The sequence below is a fragment of the Lygodium microphyllum genome, chromosome 7 (genome assembly GCF_053477565.2).
Source record: "Lygodium microphyllum isolate KBCC chromosome 7, Lygodium_microphyllum_v1.1.10, whole genome shotgun sequence".
Lineage (NCBI taxonomy): Eukaryota > Viridiplantae > Streptophyta > Polypodiopsida > Schizaeales > Lygodiaceae > Lygodium > Lygodium microphyllum.
Genome location: NC_141141.1, coordinates 29,785,993 through 29,807,237, shown reverse-complemented (window position 1 = coordinate 29,807,237; position 21,245 = coordinate 29,785,993). Strand labels below are relative to the sequence as shown.

The 21,245-nt window shown below is 40.7% G+C and overlaps 2 protein-coding genes across 5 annotated transcripts; one reads left to right on the top strand and one right to left on the bottom strand.

Moving 5' to 3' along the window:
• The first annotated feature begins 6,871 nt into the window (after positions 1–6,871).
• Positions 6,872–19,076, top strand: LOC148033307 (fructose-bisphosphate aldolase, cytoplasmic isozyme-like). 4 transcript variants are annotated; one of them, XM_087681215.1, is made up of 14 exons: positions 6,872–7,021; positions 7,791–8,073; positions 9,028–9,112; positions 9,346–9,539; positions 9,855–9,984; positions 10,353–10,411; positions 10,515–10,583; positions 10,840–10,886; positions 11,032–11,118; positions 11,591–11,655; positions 11,739–11,822; positions 11,949–12,014; positions 12,113–12,241; positions 18,640–19,076. In XM_087681215.1, the coding sequence occupies exons 1-13, from the start codon at positions 6,928–6,930 to the stop codon at positions 12,194–12,196; spliced, it is 1,347 nt and encodes a 448-aa protein (XP_087537341.1). In that variant the 5' UTR covers positions 6,872–6,927; the 3' UTR covers positions 12,197–12,241; positions 18,640–19,076. The 4 variants fall into 4 exon arrangements, with proteins under 4 accessions (XP_087537341.1, XP_087537340.1, XP_087537339.1 ...); XM_087681214.1 differs by lacking the exon at positions 18,640–19,076 and adding an exon at positions 14,739–14,872; XM_087681213.1 differs by lacking the exon at positions 18,640–19,076 and having other exon boundaries at positions 6,873–7,021; positions 12,113–12,405.
• LOC148033308 (transketolase, chloroplastic-like) lies at positions 13,005–18,157 on the bottom strand. The gene is made up of 7 exons (XM_087681212.1): positions 17,148–18,157; positions 16,785–16,875; positions 16,590–16,695; positions 15,056–15,338; positions 14,817–14,965; positions 14,341–14,494; positions 13,005–14,263 (listed from the first exon to the last, which is right to left on the bottom strand). The coding sequence occupies exons 1-7, from the start codon at positions 17,658–17,660 to the stop codon at positions 13,298–13,300; spliced, it is 2,262 nt and encodes a 753-aa protein (XP_087537338.1). The 5' UTR covers positions 17,661–18,157; the 3' UTR covers positions 13,005–13,297.
• Positions 19,077–21,245: the final 2,169 nt, after the last annotated feature.

Below are 21,245 nucleotides of genomic sequence, written 5' to 3'. Positions count from 1 at the left end.
GCTGGGTTTCATGTATCTTTCGGGGATTCTGCTTAGAAGATCACCCGTGGGGCAGAGTTGATGGATCCTCTGTTGATCATGTTTTATCAATGGGCTCCATCCTACATGTATCTCTTTGGCATGCCCATTTGGGCCATATGTCCTTGAAGGGAATGAAAATGCTTTCTGGTTTGCAATACTTACTGCCCCTTGACTATGCAGGTTTTGATTCATGTGAGCATTGTCTTTATGGCAGACAAACTAAAAATACACATAAGAAGCCTAGTAGAATAGGCATGAGTGAGCCCTTGGCATTGATACATTCGGAAGTCTATGGGCCCATGCCCTGTCAGTCTATGGGTGTCTATGGGTGGTGCAAAGTATTTTGTGACGTTCATTGACAATTTTTTGCGTAAAGTCTGGGCTTAACCCATTAAGCTTAAGTCAGATGTCTTGGCTATGTTTCACAGATGGCTTGCATTGGTTGAGAACTAGACTGGGCATAGGCTGAAATGCCTTAGGACTGACAATGGGGGAGAATATGTATCACATGCTTTTGAGTAGCTATGTGATGAGAGGGGTATTAAGCATCAATTGACCGCCCCCAATACCCCACCCTAGAATGGTTTGGCTGAGAGGATGAATCAACCATCCAAGAGCGTGTATACAATATGCTTAGCCATGTAGGCCTACCACAAAGCTTTTGGGCTGAGGCAGTCGGTACAACTGTGCATATCATAAATTGATCACCTTCCAGTGGTTTAGATTTTCAGGTTGTAGAGGAGGTATGGACTAGGAAACCTTCATCTTATGCACATCTACATGTCTTTGGATGTGAGGCATACTGTCATGTGCCCAAGGACAAGCATAGTAAGTTGGATCCTAAGAGTGTTAAATGCATTTTCCTTGGCTATGGAGATGCAGGTGAGATGGGTTACTGCCTCTAGGATCCACAAACGCAGAAAGTTATCCACAGCCATGATGGGGTCTTCCCCATGAAGACAAGATGCATAGGTAGCTTGAGAAGGTGGTCGAGATACGCAGGGTTATATTCTAGGAGGAGCCTCGTGTTCCTGCACAGCTAGTTGGATAGCCCACAGCAACAGTTGGTACACATGATCAAGGTGTTGGACAGGATACTGGACAGGCAGTAGAGGGTCTACTAGAGATAGGCGTCCGCCTGATAGATTTCAGCCCTTGATGCACTGTCTTGGTTACAGATGCAAGAGAGCCTCTCACCTCTATGATGAGGCTATGCACAGGGGTGACATTCACTCCTAGGAAAGGGCTATGTGGTCTGAGATAGAATTCTTGCATAAGAATATGACTTGGGATTTGGTTTCCTTGCCTACTGGCAAGAATACTTTGCCGTGAAAATGGGTGTACAAGCTGAAAAGTACCCCTAGAAACCCCAAGCTAGCTTATAAGGCAAGACTTGTTGTTAAGGGTTTTAAATAGGAGCATGGAGTTGACTTTGATGAAGTCTTTTTTCCTGTGGTCAAGATGACCACCCTAGGCTTGCTTTTGGCCTTAGTCGCACAGCTTGATTTGGACATGTATCAGATGGATGTCAAGACTACATTCTTGCATGGAGATTTGTATGATGAGATATACATGGAGCAGCCTAAGGGCTTTGCAAAACCTAGCAGGGAGCACCCAGTGTGCAAGTTGAAGAAAAGTTTTTATGGCTTGAAACAAGCACCTAGGGAGTGGTATCATAATTTTGATGCCTTTATGCAGTCATAGGGCTACAGCAGGAGTGCTATGGATCCGTGTCTTTACATGAAGACAACCCGTGATGGCTCGTTGCTTATGTTGGTTCTTTATGTGGATGATATGCTGATAGCAGGGAAAGATCATGATGAGCTGGATGCTCTTAAATCTCAGCTAAAGAAGAGTTTTGAGATGAAGGATTTGGGACAAGCCTCTCATATTCTTGGTATGCGCATTAACCGTGACAGGCATCAAGGACTACTCTACCTCTTACAGAGGGAGTACATTCATAAAGTCCTTGAGTGTTTCCGCATGCAGGATGTCAAGCCTATTGGTTGTCCATTACCTTCTTATGTGAAGGTTTCACATGCCAATTGTCCGCAGACAGATGAACAAAGGGCTGAGATGGCCAAGGTCCCTTGTGCATTAGCCGTGGGCAGTTTGATGTATGCCATGATAGCCACTCGTCTAGATATTTCCTTTGCAGTTAGTGTTGTGGTACGCTATATGGCTACACCTGGCAAGAAACATTGGGATACCGTGAAAGGTATCATGAGATACCTGAAGGGTACTGCAGATATGTGTATTTTCTATGGCAGCCAGGATATAGGAGTTGTGGGGTACACAGACTCCGATTATGTAGGACATGCATATAGTAGAAAGTCTACTTCTAGCGATGTATTCAACACCTATGCTAGAGGTGTTGTCTCTTGGATGTCCAGGGTTCAAAAGTGTACGGCTCTCTCTACCACTAAAGTTGAGTATGTTGCAACCACTGAGGTTGCAAGGAAGCCATATGGTTGGGCCATTTGGTTCATGAGCTTGGGATTGATTCTATACCTACGCTGCATTCGGATTCTATGAGTTCTATTCAGCTAGCCAAGAATTCGGTCTTTCATGCGAAGACGAAACACATTGAGGTGAGGTATGAGTTCATACGTGGGGTAATGGAAGACAAGTTTATTGACCTTGTCAAGATCTCCACTGACAAAAATCCTATAGATCCGCTCATGAAAAGTCTCACTACTAAGCGCTTTGCCTTCCTCAGGAGATTGATGGGCATTGGATGAGATTATGTTTTTTCTCATCCTGTTGTACATGTGTACATTGTATTGTCTTTTTCTTTTTTCTTTTCACTCCTCACTAGAGCAGATTCACCTTTAAGTGGGAGGTTATTGGGGGTAAAGGCATCTCTGCCTTAGTTTCCCGTGTATTACTACACTGACATTACCCGCCACTGCACACTGCAGGTGATGGGCATCCATCACTATCACTTTATTCTTTATTCTTTTAGTGACAGTTTGAATAAAGGAAGGCCCGCCCAATCACACATTGTGACTGTTGGAGTTCCCATTTTGTGTCTCTCTCTTTCTTGCTCTTACTCTCTCGCCATAACTCTTCCAAGCAAGCTTCGATACTTCTCACCTTTCAGAAATAATAAAGACGTATCCAATAGTTTCAATCTTGAGCTCATAAAGTGCAACATATAGTCAAGCATAAACTTGACATAGTGTAATGTGCACCACACTACATCCAAATGTGGCTTCCATGGAAGCTCCATAAACTGACTCTCCAACCCAAGTATGGAGTTTATGTTTGGCTTAGTGATTATTAAAATAATAATTAGGCCATAATCTTTCTATAGATAGTGGCATCCTCAATCACATCACCCTCATGTGCAACAAGCTTAGTATTAATATCCAAAGGTATTGAGATTGGCTTACAATTAGCCATACTTTTTTAGCATATCCAAAGTATACTATCTTTATTATAATAATCATATACCCAAGTTTGGAGTTCTCATTATTTCTATACCAAGAAAATAGTGTATCTCTTTGAAATCCTTCATTTCAAACTCAACCTTGAGAAGACTCTTCGCATGGTCAATCTTTGCCTCACTATCACCCACAATAATGAGGTCATCTACATGTATAGTAATAAACACAATACTCGTATCACTCTCACATATATAAAGTGAGTGATCAACATGTGCTTATAAAATCCAATAGTAACAAGGTATCCACAATTCTATCATGCCCTGCTCTTGGCACTTGCTTCAATCTATACAATACCTTACAAAGCATGCATACATAATCAAGATGATTGTCATCTACACAAATAGGTGGCTGCTCCATATAAACTTCATCTTACAACTCCCATGCAAAAATGCATTTTTAATATCTATATGATGCATGATCCAATCCTTTGATGTAGCCACTACTATGAAAATATTCACAATAGCCATTTTAGCCACTAGAGAAAAACTCTACTCATAATCAATGCCATGAGTTTGTGCATATCCTTTCGCAGCCAACCTTACCTTATAATGCCTAATAGATCCATAAACTCTACTCACATAATCAATGTGATGAGTTTGTGCATACCCTTTGGCAACCAACCTTGTCTTATAATATCCAATAGATCCATCAAACTTATGCTTCACCTTGCAAATCCATTTGCAACAAATAGCTTTCATGCCTTTTGATAAAGGAACCAAATCTCGTTGTCATTTGCTTTATATGCAACCATTTCTTTTGACATAGTATTATCCCAATTTTGATTATCCACACTATATCCTCAAAGCTAGTGGACTGTACATCCTACAAAACCTTAGCCACGTGTACATGATGATGAACTCCATAGATATCATATATCAATCATTACAGTGGCTTTTTTACTCTAGTTGACTTGAGTGGACCTGGATCACTACCAAGTGCCTTAGCATCCTCTTGTGCCTTCCTTGTACCAAGTGTCTTAATAGATGGAATCCTAAACTCTTCATCTAGGCTCTACTCAGAACCATTTGAGTCAATATCAATATAAGAGAAACTTGATGATACATTAGTAATAATATATGAGTCCCCAACCTTCTACTTGTCTTTCCTTAACATTTGTGATGTACTTGTGGTGGAGTAACCTATGATTGTAATCTACCACTCCTATGTCTGTACACCCATGACTAAGAGACTCTTGTGGCCCACTCAATGCCTATGACTATTGTTGGCTTATTTTCTATACAACTACACTCTCATGCACATCAGTCCCAATTGTATCATGCACATTACTATATCAACTACTCATGTCTTGAAAGGCAACATCTTTACTGGCTCTCCACTCACATGTAACAAGGTTATAGTATATTTATTTCTTCTACTCAAGAAAATACCCCACAAATACACAATTAGAAAACTCAATGGAGAAGTATTCTTCCCCTCCATCCAACCTTAGATATTTAATATTTAACCATATCTCCCTACCCAAGCTTTAAAGCTTGTAAAGTTAGTGAACACCTCACTTTTCTCTCACATAAAATAAACCCATACTTTTTTAGTATAATTATATGAAGAAGACATACTCCTTGCAACTACTCATAGTTGTAGTCTTCATAGGATACTACACATCAAAATGTATAAACTCAAGTAGCTTCTTTTTGCTTTTCATGTGAAAATACATATCTAGGCCACTTTTCAAATTATCATGCTCCATATATTTTATGCATCCCATCAATTCTTTTTTACTACATATTTTTTAGATGTTGCATATTTATACAAACAATCCCCTTATGCCAAATTTCAATGTCAACCATAAAAGCATACCAACATCCATTTCAAGCAAACTTACATCTAAAGTAAACAATTTGTCAACCTGATTATCTTTAATTAATGTCTAACCATTTATAGGGTCTATATAACAACTATTAAATGTAAACCAAACATGTAATCCCCATTCCACCATTTGCTCAATAATAGAAACCAGGTTCTTAGATATGTTCACAATATACAACATATCAATCAAATATTTAGTTTTACTATCATGTATACTCAAATGAGCATTTTCAATGTGAGTAATGGGATCATCTCTTATCTGCACATAACCTAAAGACTCTAGACTATAGATTTGTCGAAACCACTCTGCATGAGAAATCGTGTGGTTGGAGGCACATGAGTATATATACAATACACTATTCTTAGATAAATCATTAACATTTATAGTGTTCATAAAATGTTGCATAACAAAAAGCTACTCACTTCGGTCATCATTGTTTTTACTAATGCCCTACTAATGGAAGCATAATTGCCTTGTTGCTTTTTTCTATTTCTAGATTTAGCCCTCTTTTTGAAGCAATTCTTAAAAATGTGGCATCTCTTATCATAATGCTAGCATTCATTACTATCATTAGAATTATACTATCAATTAAAACCTGAAACTTACCCTCTTTGGTTCCCCCTTCTTTGAAATTGTCATTCCCTGTTTTGTCGTACATTATAACTTTGTCCACAACAACCACCTTGGCCTCGATTATGACCTCTATCTTTACTAGTAGAGTAAAACACTTACTCAAATTTACTCTTACTTTGAGAAGAGGAGGAATCCAAGCCAAGATTCTTCTCATCAAGTATTACTAAAGAAATCAAATGTGCAAAGTCTAGGATATCATCTCTAGGATTCATAGATGACCTGAAACCCTTGTACTCATCTCCCAATCCATCTAAACATGTACACATAATGTCATTATCCATTGCTACACTGGTACATCCAAGAGCTTTCACAATACTCTTGATCTTTAATTTATAGTCCATTGATGGATAGATTTCCTCTTTTAACTTAAATTAGGTTTAACTTGAGCTATAAAATTTTTATCCGTGCATTTACCTTGATGTTTTCAAGAAGGGATTGGAACAAGAATCAAATTAATTTGTGGGTGAAGATAAGATTCAAGATGATGTGATAATTCTGAAAATTGCTTCTTTTCCTACACTAAGCTAGGAGCTTGCCTTTCTTTGTTAGCACATTCTATAGGATGAACATCCTCGTTGATATACGACATGGGCCAAGCCTTTTTCCTTTTTCTCTTTTCAATCTTGTACTCTATATATCTATATATATATATATATATAATTTTATTAAGGGTCATGCCACACGCAAGTAATAACTAGACGATTATAATATCATGTAAGTAAAATAACCCCCCTTTATAGTAAGAAGAAGGGTTTTAAAAAGGTGCCATACACCTAATTTACTTTATTTACTTGCCACGCTTGGAGCAAGTATAGCAAGTTTGCGTGTGGCATGGCCCTCTTGGATCTAGCAACGCGGGACGCGGTAGTTGCGCTCGTTTTCTGCATGGCTCGCCTCCGACTGACGGCCACGTGGCAGGCATAAGGAAGGCTTGGTCGAGAGACGCTTCAAAATTATCCAGAAAATTCGGCAAAAACCGGTGCGTATGTTATCCGCATGCGCAGAAGCAGCAAGAGTTTTAGGAAGATTGGAGCAGCAGCAGCAGCAGCGGAGAGAGAGAGCCGGGTGATCGACAGACATGGCAGCTGCTGTGAGTGCTCCAATTGCCTCATTGCACCCCATGATCAGTACTACTACGAGCAGTAAGATATCGTCGTGTTCTTTTTCCCTCTTCTTCACCTGTGAACGGATATGGCAATCACATTTTTAGAGATAAAAGAGGTTCTGTATGCACATACCCATGCCAAAAACGAGCTCAGAACCTCATTGTGCACCCCTTAGAATGTTTGACGCAGATATCTGCCCATTATACATCCACATGTATGCATGGCATACCTTACGTATGCGTATGTGCCTACTTGCTTATCCAGGTCTGTGCATTAACGGGCTTCTAGGTTATATGTGGGGCTGATGCCAAGTTCAATCCTTTCAGCGTACGTTGAACCTATACATCGGTGTGGAATTGGATCCAATCCAAAGCTAGTAATCCTCAATATCACCTGTCGCGGGGAATGTAAGGGATTGATTGGCTCTCAATTGAACACGGAGAGTTGGCTATCTCAGCAACATATTTTGATCATAAAAGTTGGGGTTTGATTCCTGCCTGGGTAGCTTTGTCTAAATGTCCTCCCGCTTTAAGATGCATCTGATCAACTACGAAAGAGAATTGCATTTGTATTTTGGGATGTAACTTATTGATGTCTCATGATCTCCAGACGCTCCCTTGTAACAGGCATCTAATCAATTACAAAGAGAATTGCATGTGTGTGAAATTGTATTTTTGGATGTATCTACTTATCTATGTATCTGCATACTTTCATGATCCCTAACTTCTCCATACCTCCTACTTTCATGTTCAGACTCACAGCAGAATGTGGACTCTCATCGCCGTCTCCCAAAAGCTCTACTCAATTCATCATTGTGGGGATCACGTTCTCCTTGCCTTCAGGAGGTTCGCCACATCAACCATGCATCGCATCCTGCCTCGCTTGGTACATTGAAGAGGAGAGAGGTGGTAATGACATCTGAGTTCGAGAAGAGCAACCCATTTGTTGACGAGCTCAAGAGAACAGCAGCCTACATTGCACAGCCCGGTAAGGGCATTCTGGCATCTGATGAGAGCAATGCCACCACAGGCAAAAGGTCAATATTGTCACCTACGAGTGTTTAGAGTTTGCATTTTACATGATTAAGCTTTTGTGTGAATCTTTGTAACAGTAGAAACAGCCAGCAGCACATGTTCACAGCTGTAGTCTGCACACAGTAACTTTTGTGTAGTACTGCTTCCATGTTCCTGCCATGGCATTTTTGAGCATGCTCACAAGCTCCCCACTCATGATGTAAGAAATGTGAAGCGAGGGAATGAGCTAGGTGCACATTGGTCTGATGAGATCATAAGTTGCTAACATGGGGTGTATACAAGCACGCATGGCATCCTAGGATTTTTCACATTGGCTACCACAGTACAAGTGAGCAGGGCCTCACTGGATTTCTTCTGGATAGAAGTTACACATGTTTATGATAGTTGTACTCCTAGCTCCTAACTGCTCCAATGCCCTACCAATTTTAGGTGGTAGAATGTTCTCATTGCCTTGGAAAAAATTCTGTAAGCCAAACTAATACAGGATGCACACTTCCACCTTGATCATATCAATTTCAATGACATGCAAAGCTAACTTGGGCTCACAGTCATCAAGGTTGTGGGTCCAAATCTTGCTGGGTGCATCACTTGCTTGGACACCTGTGTTCACGTGGTGGGTCCATGAAGTCCAGGCTCTTGCACACTTGGACACTCCGTTGGTCCTTCCTGGTAGGTTCATTGAGGAGGAGGGTCCCAATGCAATCAAGCTGGACTGTTCGTTTGGCTTGTGAGCTGCCCTATTTGCACATAGGAAAAACACAGCGTGGCTCTTGCCTGCTCTCTCAGCAAATATCTGGAGGGAAGGTGTCCCGCCCCCTTGTGGCTGTTTGGGTGTTGTCTCATCTCAGGGAAAACAAATAAAGCAATTACTTCTAAACAAGTTGGTGGTGCTAGAAATGCCGTAAAATTTCACTGGTGATCTGAAACAATTGATAAGAAGTATGCTCAATGTGCAGGTTGGCCAGTGTAGGCCTGGAAAACACTGAGGAGAATAGACAAGCATGGCGGGAGCTCCTGTACTCTGCTCCAGGATTAGGGAATGTAAAGAAATTTCATCTTTGATCAGTAATGTTGATTTAAAGTTTAACAATGTCATAAAACCATTAGCTTGAAATATAGTGCTAGCTGACTGCTTTAGTACCCTTTCACCCCCTTTGCATGTAATTTTCACATTGACACCATATGCTATCTGATCAATTCATTGTGAATCTTTGATGCATCTGTAGTTTATTGAGGGTGCATGTACTAAATTGTCTTTTCTGTGAAATGTACAGTACATCAGTGGTGCCATCATGTTTGATGAGACCCTGTTTCAGTCTTCCCGAGCTGGAGTGCCTTTTGTGGAAATTTTGAAAAAGCAAGGAATTGTGCCAGGCATCAAGGTGGACACTGGTTTACAGCCCATCGATGGCACTGATGGTGAAACTGCAACACAAGGTCTGGATGGCCTTGCAGATCGTTGCAAAAGGTTAGCACTGATAGGCTCTCAAGACCAGCAGACAGTTAGTCGACAACTTTTGGCACGTCTATCAATCATCGAAGCAGTCCTTGGCTGAGAAGTATTGAGCTTCATCAGCCACAGCTACGCATTACATTCGCATCTTCAATATTTCTGCTCGTCTCCAATGTTGCCAAGAATCATCCCTATCTTGAGGCTTCCTTTGTGCATTGTTTGAATAGAGAAACAGTGCTTTCCAGTGTTTATGCACACACTCCCGGGCACGCGCGCACACGTACGCACACACACACACACAGAGAGATTTAATTCCTCTAAGCTATTCAGGTACTATCAACAGGGAGCCCGCTTTGCGAAGTGGAGAGCAGTACTGAAGGTGGACTCTGACAAGCACCCTTCATCCACAGCTATCCTAGAAAATGCACATGGTTTAGCTCGATATGCCCAGATTGCTCAGGTAAGCAGGCACCAGTGAGATTTATTTTAAACCATGGTATGTTATGAATTCTAGAATGCAACAGCATAAACCATCAACCTCCATGTTTGGATGCCATACCTGTGCTTCCTAAAGATTCTGAAATCCACAAAGAGTACCACTCTTATGGAGCTAGTTTCATTGCATGGATACAACTCTACATCTCTGACTTCTTGTAAACTGTTATCATGTGAATATACTAGGGTTTCAAACTGTGTTAGAACTCATCTTTGAAATCAGGAAAAGCTCAATTTCACTCTTATGCTTATACTTTACTATAGTTCATCCAATTTCACTGCTCTGTTAGAGTTACCCAATCTTACTGTTCACATTTATGCACTTTCCTTCAGGCCAACGGATTGGTTCCTATTGTGGAACCTGAAGTCACACTTGGTCCTGGTGATTATAGGTAAGGGAACAAATCATTGTTTCCTAATTTCTTGTTTCATTGGTCATCCATGGGACCTTTTTCTACTGGCTCACTTTACATGCATGGGTTGTCACTCTTGTAGCATTGAGAGAACAGCTTACGTTTCAGAGAAGGTGAACTCCCATGTATTCAGGCTCTTGAATGAGTACAAGTAAGTCACTCATGGTCTTGTGGACTTAAGCTTTGCATAAAGCTCAATCAGTGGCTACCCGAAGTCACAGTGGATTAAAAATAGTTATTATTCACCAACAATGAAGAAATCAATTGTGATGAAACTGTAGTTCCACCACTTTGTACAATTTATCTTGAGAGATGAAACTTCTGACCTATTTTGAGAGAGATCTTTGGTTGCTTTTTCCTTAAATTATTTCAAGCCTAAACCAATGATTTCTTCACCACACTTTCAGTATTGTTTTGGAAGGAATTTTATTGAAGCCAAATATGATATTACCTGGTAAGCTGCTCAAAACATACCTGACAAGTTTTTTAAGAATGAGGATTTCTTAGACAGTTTGAAGCACTGGTCCTTCGGGCTGTTGTTCAAACCTTCACTAACCATCCAAAAAATGATGTGAAAATCTGTTGTTCTTTCTACTCAGGACTTGATGTGCCAACGCCTCCCCCAGAAGAAGTTGCCAAGTACACAGTCAGGACAATGCGTAGATCTGTTCCAGCAGCTGTTCCTGGTTAGTTCGGTTGTTCAATATGTGAAATCATTGCATCGACATGCATCAATGAATGTCAAGTACTTCCATGAGTATATATAGTAGACTAGTTGGATAACCTACCACTGAGGAAAGATTGATCATGAGTGCATGCATGCATAGAGAGAGAGAGAGAGAGAGAGAGAGAGAGGTATCTGCTTGGAGGATGGAGATCATCCATTCCACCGTCTGCTGTACCCTCTTTGTGATTTCCTTTTCTTGTCATACAGCAGCCTTCTGACTTCCTATGTTATTTTCTTTGACACTATCTGGATGCCCAGAATGCCTTTGTGAATATTTCTCTTTAATTCAAATCCCACACAGAGAGTGAGAGAGAGAGTGTGTGTGCGCGCGCATGCGCATGTGTGTGTGTGTGTGTGTGTATTCAAGGGCGGTGTGCAGGTAGAAAGCAGTAGGCATGATTACTTATCCGAATAAGTCGTGTTAACTTCAGGTATTCATTTCTTGTCTGGAGGAATGAGCGAGGAGGAGGCAACATTAAATCTTCAAACCCTCCAGGTGCAGAAGCATGCAGATAATATATTTCCCTGTTCAAATCATGTTCAACTTTCCTTGATGGCTTCTATGTGGTCATTGATCAGGCATACGGACCAACACCTTGGTCATTAACATTCTCTTATGGACGGGCTTTGCAGTCGAGCACATTAAAAATTTGGTCTGGCAAGGTTAGATGCCTTGACTTTTACTGGTATAGTAACTGTTGTTAAACATACAAATACCCTCAATGTCCTGTGATGCTAAATCGTTATTCTAGTAGACTCCATGGCAGTTCTTAAACTATTTTCTCACAGGAGGAGACATGGAAGGCTGCCCAGGAAAGGCTTGTAGCTCTTGCTAAAGCTAATTCTGAAGCTCAGGTATAGTAATTAGTTGGTTCCTCAGAAACTTATACTGCAAAAAGAGAGTAGTGAGATTGAGTCATAATTACAAAACTCTAATCTTGTCTATTTATCAGCTTGGCAAGTACAAAGGCCCTCATCCATCGCCTGGAGCAACTCGAATCCTTCAAGCTTTGCGATTAGGTGGTGCTGGAAAGTGATCAGAAAAAGCAATGCAACACAAAGTTCCAATAATTGCCTCACAGGTACAAAAATTGTCCAGCTCTCATCCGTCCCTGCATCAACTTGAATCCTGCAGAGCTTCACAACTGGCTGGTGCTTGGCTGATGCAGAAGATGCAGAATAGCCATGTATACAATGTAACACAAATGCAATCATTCAAACCCCCTTAATGGCACATAGTATAGTATATTCTTGTCACTTTCATTAGCTGTTTTCAATTGTTCAATAGTGAATCAAATATTTCAAACTATTGGTGTATTGAGAGATGCAAGAAAGCTGTGGAATTACTTAACATCTAATAAAAGCAAGATTATCACCACTACAAGGTTGAAAGGCCATGGACAGTAGGCATCACCACTATAGCTAACAAAACCACTATGATCAAGAATAAAGCTGAGGCTATCAACAAGGTGCTCTACCTTATATAACGACAAACAACTAGTTGAAATGCTATCGACCGGTAGGTATCACCACTATAATTAATGAGAAACCACTATTCACCACCACTTCAAGGTTGAAAGGGTATCGACCAGTAGGCGTCACCACTATAATTAACAAAACCACTATAATTAATAAATTGAAAGGGCATCAGATACCAGGTACTCTACCTTGTATAATGAGAGACCACCAGTACAAAGTTAAAAGACTATCGACCACCAAGCATCATTAGTATAATTAATAAAGTAACGACTGCCAATTGGAGCAGTTATAATCAGGCTACTGTTACAAGTAAAACATAGTAAACACAATCAAAGCTTGCATAAAAAAACGAGGGTGACACCAAAATCTCAAAGTTACCGCTCAAATTAAGATGTCTTGTTCATCGCATTTAGCATTTTGCTGATATATGGTCGTCCTTATGTATGAAAAGCACCTCATCCTCCTGTCTGCCTGCTACACAATTTACAATCGATTCTGGCTGCCAATTGGAGCAGATTCAATCGGGCTATTGTTACAAAAAATTATCCAGACTAGCTCACTCAAAGAGAAACTAATAAAGCTCTGGTCTTTTTCAGTAATGATCTTTGCATAATCTGTGTTGACTAAAACCTAACAGGCCTGAAATTTTCTTGAAGCTTTCAGTTGCATAGAATCTCTTGAACTTGGGCCACCACATTGTCCACAGTGAGACCAAACTCTTTATATAAAACTCCTGCAGGAGCACTGGCACCAAACATATCAATTCCAATTGCCCTACCTTTTTGTCCAACATATTTTTCCCAGCCAAAAGTTGACCCAGCTTCTATACTCACTCGATTTTCCACTTCTTTGGGTAGGACACATTCCTTGTAGTCACTGCTCTGCTCCTCGAATAATTCCCAAGAAACCATAGACACCACTCTCACTGTTTTTCCCTCCTCCCGAATTACTACGGCAGCCTTGTGTGCAATCTCAAGTTCGGAACCAGTTCCAATGATAATAACATCAGGGCAATTTCCAGATGAATTGTCACTGATTATATAACCCCCTCTTGCCACTCCTTCAATTGAGGTACCAGGGAGGTTTGGCAGCTTTTGCCGTGACAAAGCAAGGACTGAGGGCCTATTTCTATTCTCAACTGCAATTTTGTAGGATCCAGCAGTCTCATTCCCATCGGCTGGCCGGAGCATCAAGATATTGGGCATGGCCCTAAAACTTGCTAAGTGCTCAACCGGCTGATGGGTGGGACCATCTTCACCAAGCCCAATTGAATCATGGGTCATGACATATATAACTCCAGCTCCACTTAAGGCAGAAAGTCGCATAGCAGCTCGCATGTAGTCTGTAAATACAAAAAAGGTTGCACAGTATGGAATAAGCCCACCACTATGAAGTGCAATGCCATTGCAGATTGCCCCCATGGCATGTTCACGAACACCAAAGCGAACATTTCTCTCAGCAGGTGTTGTTTTCTGAAAATCTCCAAACATCTTAAGCAAGGTCATGTTGGAAGAAGCCAAGTCTGCACTGCCACCTATCAAACCTGGTACAACTTTTGCAAGGGCATTCAGGCATGCTTGTGAAAGGTTTCGAGTAGCATCACCAGGAGTGTCAGGAGTGTATTGCTAGAAAAAGAAATATGGATTTAGAGTTTGCCTGTACCACATACCAGAGAGCCAAACATGCAGGAAGCGACACTTACTGGCAACGCCTTGTCCCAGCCTCCAGGTAGCTCTCCGCTAATTAAAGCTTTGAATTCTGAAGCCTCCTGTGGATATTTGTTCTCATAATTAGCAAACTTTTTCTGCCAGTCTGCTTCCACTTTAGCACCTTCTGGCACATGCTTACTCCAGTGACTGCAGAAATATTCCAACCTTTCAACCAATTTTGTTTATGCAAAGAGTGAATATGCAAGCGCGGATGTCAAAATAGTTATGAGGATACTAGTTTACAAAGTAAAACCACATAAATGCGCTGTATTACAAATTCAAAACACTAAGTAATGAAAACTGTGTTAGGATATAAAGTTACAGACTAATGGCCAAACAAGAGGTATCTCATTTCGCTGATCTATGATCTCAAATGGGTTTTTCTGTGCAGAAGTGTAGTGCTTAGAATCATTCGAGCTTTGATATGGTGGTGAGAACTAGCAATAATGAAGCTGCTCCAAATATATACCTCTTAACATCCTCAGGAACAAAAAATGGGCTGTAGGGCCAGCCCAAGTTCTGACGTGTTGCTTCCACTTCTTTGGTGCCAAGTGCACTGCCATGGACACTGTAGGAATTAGCCTTGTTTGGTGAACCAAACCCAATTGTAGTTGTCACCTGCAATGCAGTCACATAGATTCATGATTGGATCAAAGTGAATGTGCACCAGCTTCAAAGGAACATCATTTTCTTAAAATGTGCATTTACCTTGATTAGTGTTGGTCTGTCAGTAACAGCCTTAGCCTCTTTAACAGCATTTCGAATTGCATCATAGTCAGTGTTCCCATTCTTCACCCAGATGGTGTGCCATCCAAGTGCCTCAAAACGTTCTTGCACATTTTCTGTAAAAGCTATCTCGGTGTCCCCATCGATAGAGATGTGGTTATCGTCATAAAATGCAATGAGCTTACCCAAGCCCCAGTGGCCTGCAAGTGAGCAGGCCTCATTTGCTACCCCTTCCATGTTGCATCCATCTCCAACAATCACATAACTGAGTAGAGCAAGCAAAACCACAGATATGGTGGAGCTTAGAAGAACCAAGAAAGCCTACACAAAAGAGAGCTGAGACTAGTTTTTTTGGTTAAGTTTGGTTTACTATTCAGTACTAGCATCAAGTTTGTTGTCATATGTGGTTGACTTCATTTTCCTATTGCACACATAGACTAGGTCACTTTTAAGTTAGGGTAGGACCAGTTCAGATTCAGTATCAAACAGATAACAGCATTCAGATGGGTTGCAGACATCGTCCTTGATTTGCGTGGGGATCCTTGACCATGAGAGAACATATGATACAGCATCATGATGTGAAGCCGGTTTGGCAGAGACACACATGCAAAGCATCTTGACAGCAGATCTTTGAAGATGTGAAGCTGGTTTGTAATTGTTGGCAGTGAATGTGCCATCACTAAACAGATTATGTGTCATGACAAAGGTTTGAATCTGTTTAGCAGTTTTCAGCAGTATTTGGTCAGGAAGTCCTGGAGTCATTTACTGCAGAAAAAAGTCTGTAGAAAGTATGGCAACAATCTGTCCAGAGCCTCACAGCATCATTACAGTTGGCATAATCCAACCATGCATTCACTAGGGCAGGTTTTTAATTCTTTATCAATTCAAAATGTTCAGAACTATAACCATTTACAACAATTCTGCAATCTATGATGTCTGTAGCTCAAGTGAGAGAGAGTGACCTCCAGACCACCAGAAAAGGCATCATGCTGGCCTGCAGCAACAAAAGTAGACCCCCTAGTTTCAAAGCTCAACTCTGACAGAAGTGCCATTGTGCTGCAGCATCAGTGACTCACTGGAGACGTCCACAAGCTTGCAATATGTCACTAAACTACATTCAAGTTTGGGGTCAAGGTGCACTATACTTGCACTCTAAGCTCCTTGTGACAGTGCCAATGATTTGGTGTCAACCAATGATTTGCTGAAGTGTCACATTTCTCGGTCATATGTGTAGTACTATCTTGAAAAAGACTTCAGACCATGTTTATTTGCTTGCACACATTTCAATCACTCGTTGAATTCCTCTTGATACCATCTACCTACTCATATCATCGAGTCTTGAAATGTAAAATCCCTCCAAAAATACATCTTACCACTAGGTGGAACTTAATTGGCCCCTCTATCCTAGCGTGAAGGAGCAGTATACAGATTGAATAGGATGTACTTTGATTGCTTCTTTCTTTTGGCATGCTTGCCAAGGAGAATCTACACGAATTCATAGAGTGGAGAAGCTTACGTGTAATGATCCACTATTGCAGCATCTGGCTTGTTGAAGCGAGCAGCAAGATGCTTTTCAGCTAAGGCCAAACCCACTGCATTTGCAATGCCTTGTCCAAGTGGGCCTGTGTGTATGAAGAGGTAAGTAAAACCCATATAGATCGCAATAATCTAGTGCAGATGGAAGAGGCAAAACAAAAAAATGGCATAGTACCTGTTGTGACCTCGACACCCAGAGTCTCGAAATTCTCAGGATGACCAGGAGTTTTGCTCTGCCATTGCCGAAACTGCTTCAAATCTTCTTCCTGAAGGGCCAGGAGATAATTGTGAAGATATGTACCTATTTCATTCCTAATCTAAATTTATTGTTCTGAAAAGTCATAATGCTAAAATCTAGCTAGGCCATGTGAATATCCTTCTCTAACAGTAGCTATTATTCAATGTTGAATCTTATATAGAGGCAAGCAAACTGTTCAATTCAGGGAAAAATAGCTTCCAAATTCATCCAAGAGAAGTTTTTGGGGCTTGAAAATCGAAGGTCAGTTATAATGGCAAAATGGAACCGAACTGATGGTACCTGCACACTGTCATAGCCAGCAAGATGAAGCAATGCGTATTGCAGCATACAGCCATGGCCTGCAGACAGAACGAATCGATCTCTATTGAACCAGGATGGATTCTTGGGGTTGTACTTCATGATCTCATCATACAGAATGTGCCCAATAGGTGCACAGCCCATAGGGAGGCCAGGATGTCCGGAATTCGCCTTCTCGACGGCATCAATTGCAAGGAAACGAATGGTGTTGATGGATTTCTCAACCAAGGCGGTGTCTGCAGCGGAGGAGGTCTGTGCAGGGCCAGCTGCTGCGAGGGAGGCGACGACGGGGACAGGGAACGGAGAGGATGATCTACGGGGAGATGGGATGTGGGGATAGTGGGCATGGGTATGAGAAGGAGCAAGGTTTAGGCCTGTGAAGCGAGGGAATGGAAGGGAAGAGGAAGGTTGTGGGCGATGCTGTAGGCAAGGGGATGATGGGGAAGGACCGAGGGAGGTCAGGCTCTGGGAGAAGCCAGAGAGCAAGGACTCCATAGCTGAAACGGTCTGTCTGTGCACGTGAGAGAGGGATCAGAGAAGAATGTGAGTCCCAAGCTGTGAAGGGCTGGGTAGACAGAGAGGGATCAGAGAAGAATGTGAGTTCCCAAGCTGAGAAGGGTTGGATAGAAAGAATCAGTCCGTTTCTTCACACCCAACGAGACAGAAACCTCTTGCCTGTCTCTCCCCTCTCTGAGCAGAGGCACACTCTTCTCTCCCAATTAAGGCACTTCCCCTTGAACCTTGTGTCTCACTTGCCAACCTTGGGAGATCCGTCTCTGCTTCGCTGTGCATGCACAAGTAATTATACTATTTTTTACACAAATATATTATTAATATAATCAGTATTTGTATCTTTTGTATCCCTTGCTCCATTCTTGATAGGATATCCATATATACCCTAGACCTGTGACGCTGCTCCTGAAATTTGGGTGGCAGTACCTTCACCTCTTGAAAGGGCCTCAATGAAGTGAATTGCAAAAGTTTTTTAAAAGACGATCAAAATTGAAAGAAATTTGTTTAAAACCTCAAACTCTTTAAAAATTTTAGTTTTAAAAATGACAAATATATGTAATTTGATTCAAACATCCTTGCAAAAATTTGAGTTAGAGGTTTTTGTATCTGCTACCAAGAATGTTTTTCGTGAACACTCAGCGTGTCTCTTGAATTTTGGGTAAGACTACCCTTCACCTCTGGAATGGGTCTCTCATTTCCACCTTCCCCCCCTTCTATGTCTCTCCAGATATCCTCAAGTCAATGCCACCCAAGAGAGTTTGTGCCAATGGTAGCTAGTCTAACCAACATGTGTGAATTTGTCAAAATTTATCCTTGCGAGATTAGTTTTCAAGGGGTATCGTTCACTAGCTATTACAATCACTGCATTGCATTTTGGGTCAAATGAAATTTGAAGTGCTTCAAGTTAACTAAAACACCTCTCTCTCCTAGCACATTTAACTAAAACACCTCTCTCTCCTAGCACATGGAGAGATACAAGTAGCATTGGCAAAGTGAACGAGTGGGACTCAAGATCATTGTTACCATTGAAGTCCGTCTCCAAACAAGTTGAAGTCATGAGTGCGTTGTTACCATTGAAGCTTGTCTTCAACAAGTGGAAGACATAAGCACGTGATCAAGCTCCTGCAAGGTCGCAAGCATCACTTTACACATTGAAGATCATTTTACCTCCCTCCATACATGGTTCTTGACCATTAATCATGGCAAGAGTAAGATTTTGTCATCACCAAAATTCTTCATGGATTTTAGTGACAAATTAGTGAGTCACATGAAACAATCCATCTCAACTTATGCTCCTATTGTCATGCCATAGCAACAAACCATTGGCCTCTCTCTCTCTCTCTCTCTCTCTCTCTCTCTCTCTCTCTCTCTCTCTCTCTCTCTCTCTCTCTCTCTCTCTCATTTAGAGTAAAAACTTTTCTCTCTCTCTTCCACTACCTCTCACAAGTTCACCCTTACCTTACTTTAAAGCCACACCCTCTTTATTACTATTTGATTTGTATACACCACCTATCTTTCACATGGGTCAGCTTCTAGTTTTTTAGACTTTTAGAAAAGCGACGTGCACGTTTTTGGGAGTTGCACTCTCATTGGTTATATTAGCCATACAAAGAACATTGAAGGTTAATCTGACAAGTCTTGATTTTGTGAAAGGTCATATGTGACTAGTCTTCATTTTACTAAAGGTCATATGCGACTAGTCTTCATTTGTTACAGGGGCATATGTAACTATTTGCATTTGTTAAAGGTAATATATGACAAGGCATGATTAGAACTGTTTGCATTTGTTAAAGGTAATATATGACAAGGCATGATTAGGGGTAATAGGAGCACATTTGTGGGGATTTTCAAGCATGTGAAAGAAATCACCATGACACCTACCAATCTTATACCGAAACCCTACCTTATGACATTTTAATGGAAAATTCACAAGGAGTACTATTCGAATTTTTGGAGTTGAACAAACTTCTTGTTCATGTGCCTAAGTTGCATCAATTCTTGTAATGATAGCTTAAGGGTTGATATTATGTGATATGTAATCACATTTTAAGCCACTTCTCTACATGCCCCTTTATAAACAAACCCCATTGTATATGTGCCATTGATAAATACATAATGTTGACTAATTTTTAGTTGAGTCGTGCAAATTTGATATGATCACATATGTGAAATAAACATGACAATGGCACTTCTTGAGGGATGAGAAATGTGTCCATACTTTCCTTAAAGCTATAGTTCTTTGAGAAAAAGTATCATAATGAGATGCCAAAGCAAAAGCCAAGCGTTTCCACCCAATTTATGACAAGAAGTGAGAAAATGTGAAGTGACAAGAGCCTTGTTTTATTAATGTAAGGACTTAGGCATGAATGCTAGAGTCTTTAGTAAGTGGTATCTATATGATCTTGAACCAAACTTTCTTGAATCAAAATTTCTTCTTATTTTGGCATGCTTTCATCTAGACATTGGTTCAAGTTGTAGTGTAAAAATTATTAGCGTTTTGTGCACGCTCCACCCACATGGAATGCTAGGCTTTGCAAAGTGACAAGCGGCAACCTCACTTAAATATCCATTTCGCATCCTTAGACGTACTAAAGACTACCCTTAAAAATTAGTGGGCATGACAATGTTTGATAGTTTTGGTTATCCCATCTATCAAAAAGGTGAGATGATGGAAACTCTCTGACCATAAACAGTAATGTTATTGATAATCAATGGGTTCTTCCATATGATCCTTACTTGAGTAAGAAATACAATGCACACATAAATGTGGAGGTGTACTTGACAATAGCAGTTGCTAAGTATTTATATAAGTATGTGTACAAGGGCATGCCCATGTAGCCATCAAGTTTTCTATTGGGGTTAATTCAACAGAGAATGGTGGCAACTCAGCACAAACCATTATATCATAGTGACATGCTTGAGAAGGTTTGAAAGATTGCTCTAAAATTAGCAAAATATGAGAATGTGATAGCCTCCTTTTTTGGAATTCAATCACAATAGCATAGCCCACAAGCTTTCCAAAGAGGTCCTTTCACAACAACATGTACATCAAATCAGCATGTTTTTTGTGAAACACGTGAGCAGTCAAATCTAGACGGTCATAAGCACTATGTCCGTGTCAAAAAGCATTAGTTATCTCCAAACACTTTGGATTACATGTTACTCTTATAAAAAGGTTAGGTTTCTCCTTGCATCACACTATAGCCATGGTGTCCTAATATAATTGATACATGTGCCTTAGCCCACCTGTAAATGACGAAGGTAAAACTATTATCCTGCCAATAGAGGTCGCAAAAATTTGCACTAGCCCATTATCATTTGCCCCCATCATGTCTACTAAGTCTTTGTAGACCTTTGATCACAACAACGACTAATCCTAGCGACACTAAGTTAACTTGCACTACTCTATACTACAATAAGAATCAATAATAAAATGTTGCAATAATCTACCACCACACAATATGCACACCATAGTATCTTCACACACATGAAGTCGAAATGCATTAAATTGCATTTGGGTAACACAAATTCTATTGGAAAATTCATGTATGTTAATAAGAACATTGA

Excerpts from the sequence above, each read along its gene's own strand:
- LOC148033307 (XM_087681215.1), top strand. The coding sequence starts at position 6,928 with ATGCGCAGAAGCAGCAAGAGTTTTAGGAAGATTGGAGCAGCAGCAGCA. Across the intron at positions 9,113-9,345 it reads CTGCTCCAGGATTAGGGAAT|TACATCAGTGGTGCCATCAT; the intron begins GTAAAGAAATTT and ends TGAAATGTACAG. Across the intron at positions 9,540-9,854 it reads CTTGCAGATCGTTGCAAAAG|GTACTATCAACAGGGAGCCC; the intron begins GTTAGCACTGAT and ends TAAGCTATTCAG.
- LOC148033308 (XM_087681212.1), bottom strand. The coding sequence starts at position 17,660 with ATGGAGTCCTTGCTCTCTGGCTTCTCCCAGAGCCTGACCTCCCTCGGT. Across the intron at positions 15,339-16,589 it reads GCAATAGTGGATCATTACAC|TTATGTGATTGTTGGAGATG; the intron begins GTAAGCTTCTCC and ends TGCTCTACTCAG. Across the intron at positions 14,495-14,816 it reads GTTCCTGAGGATGTTAAGAG|TCACTGGAGTAAGCATGTGC; the intron begins GTATATATTTGG and ends ATATTTCTGCAG.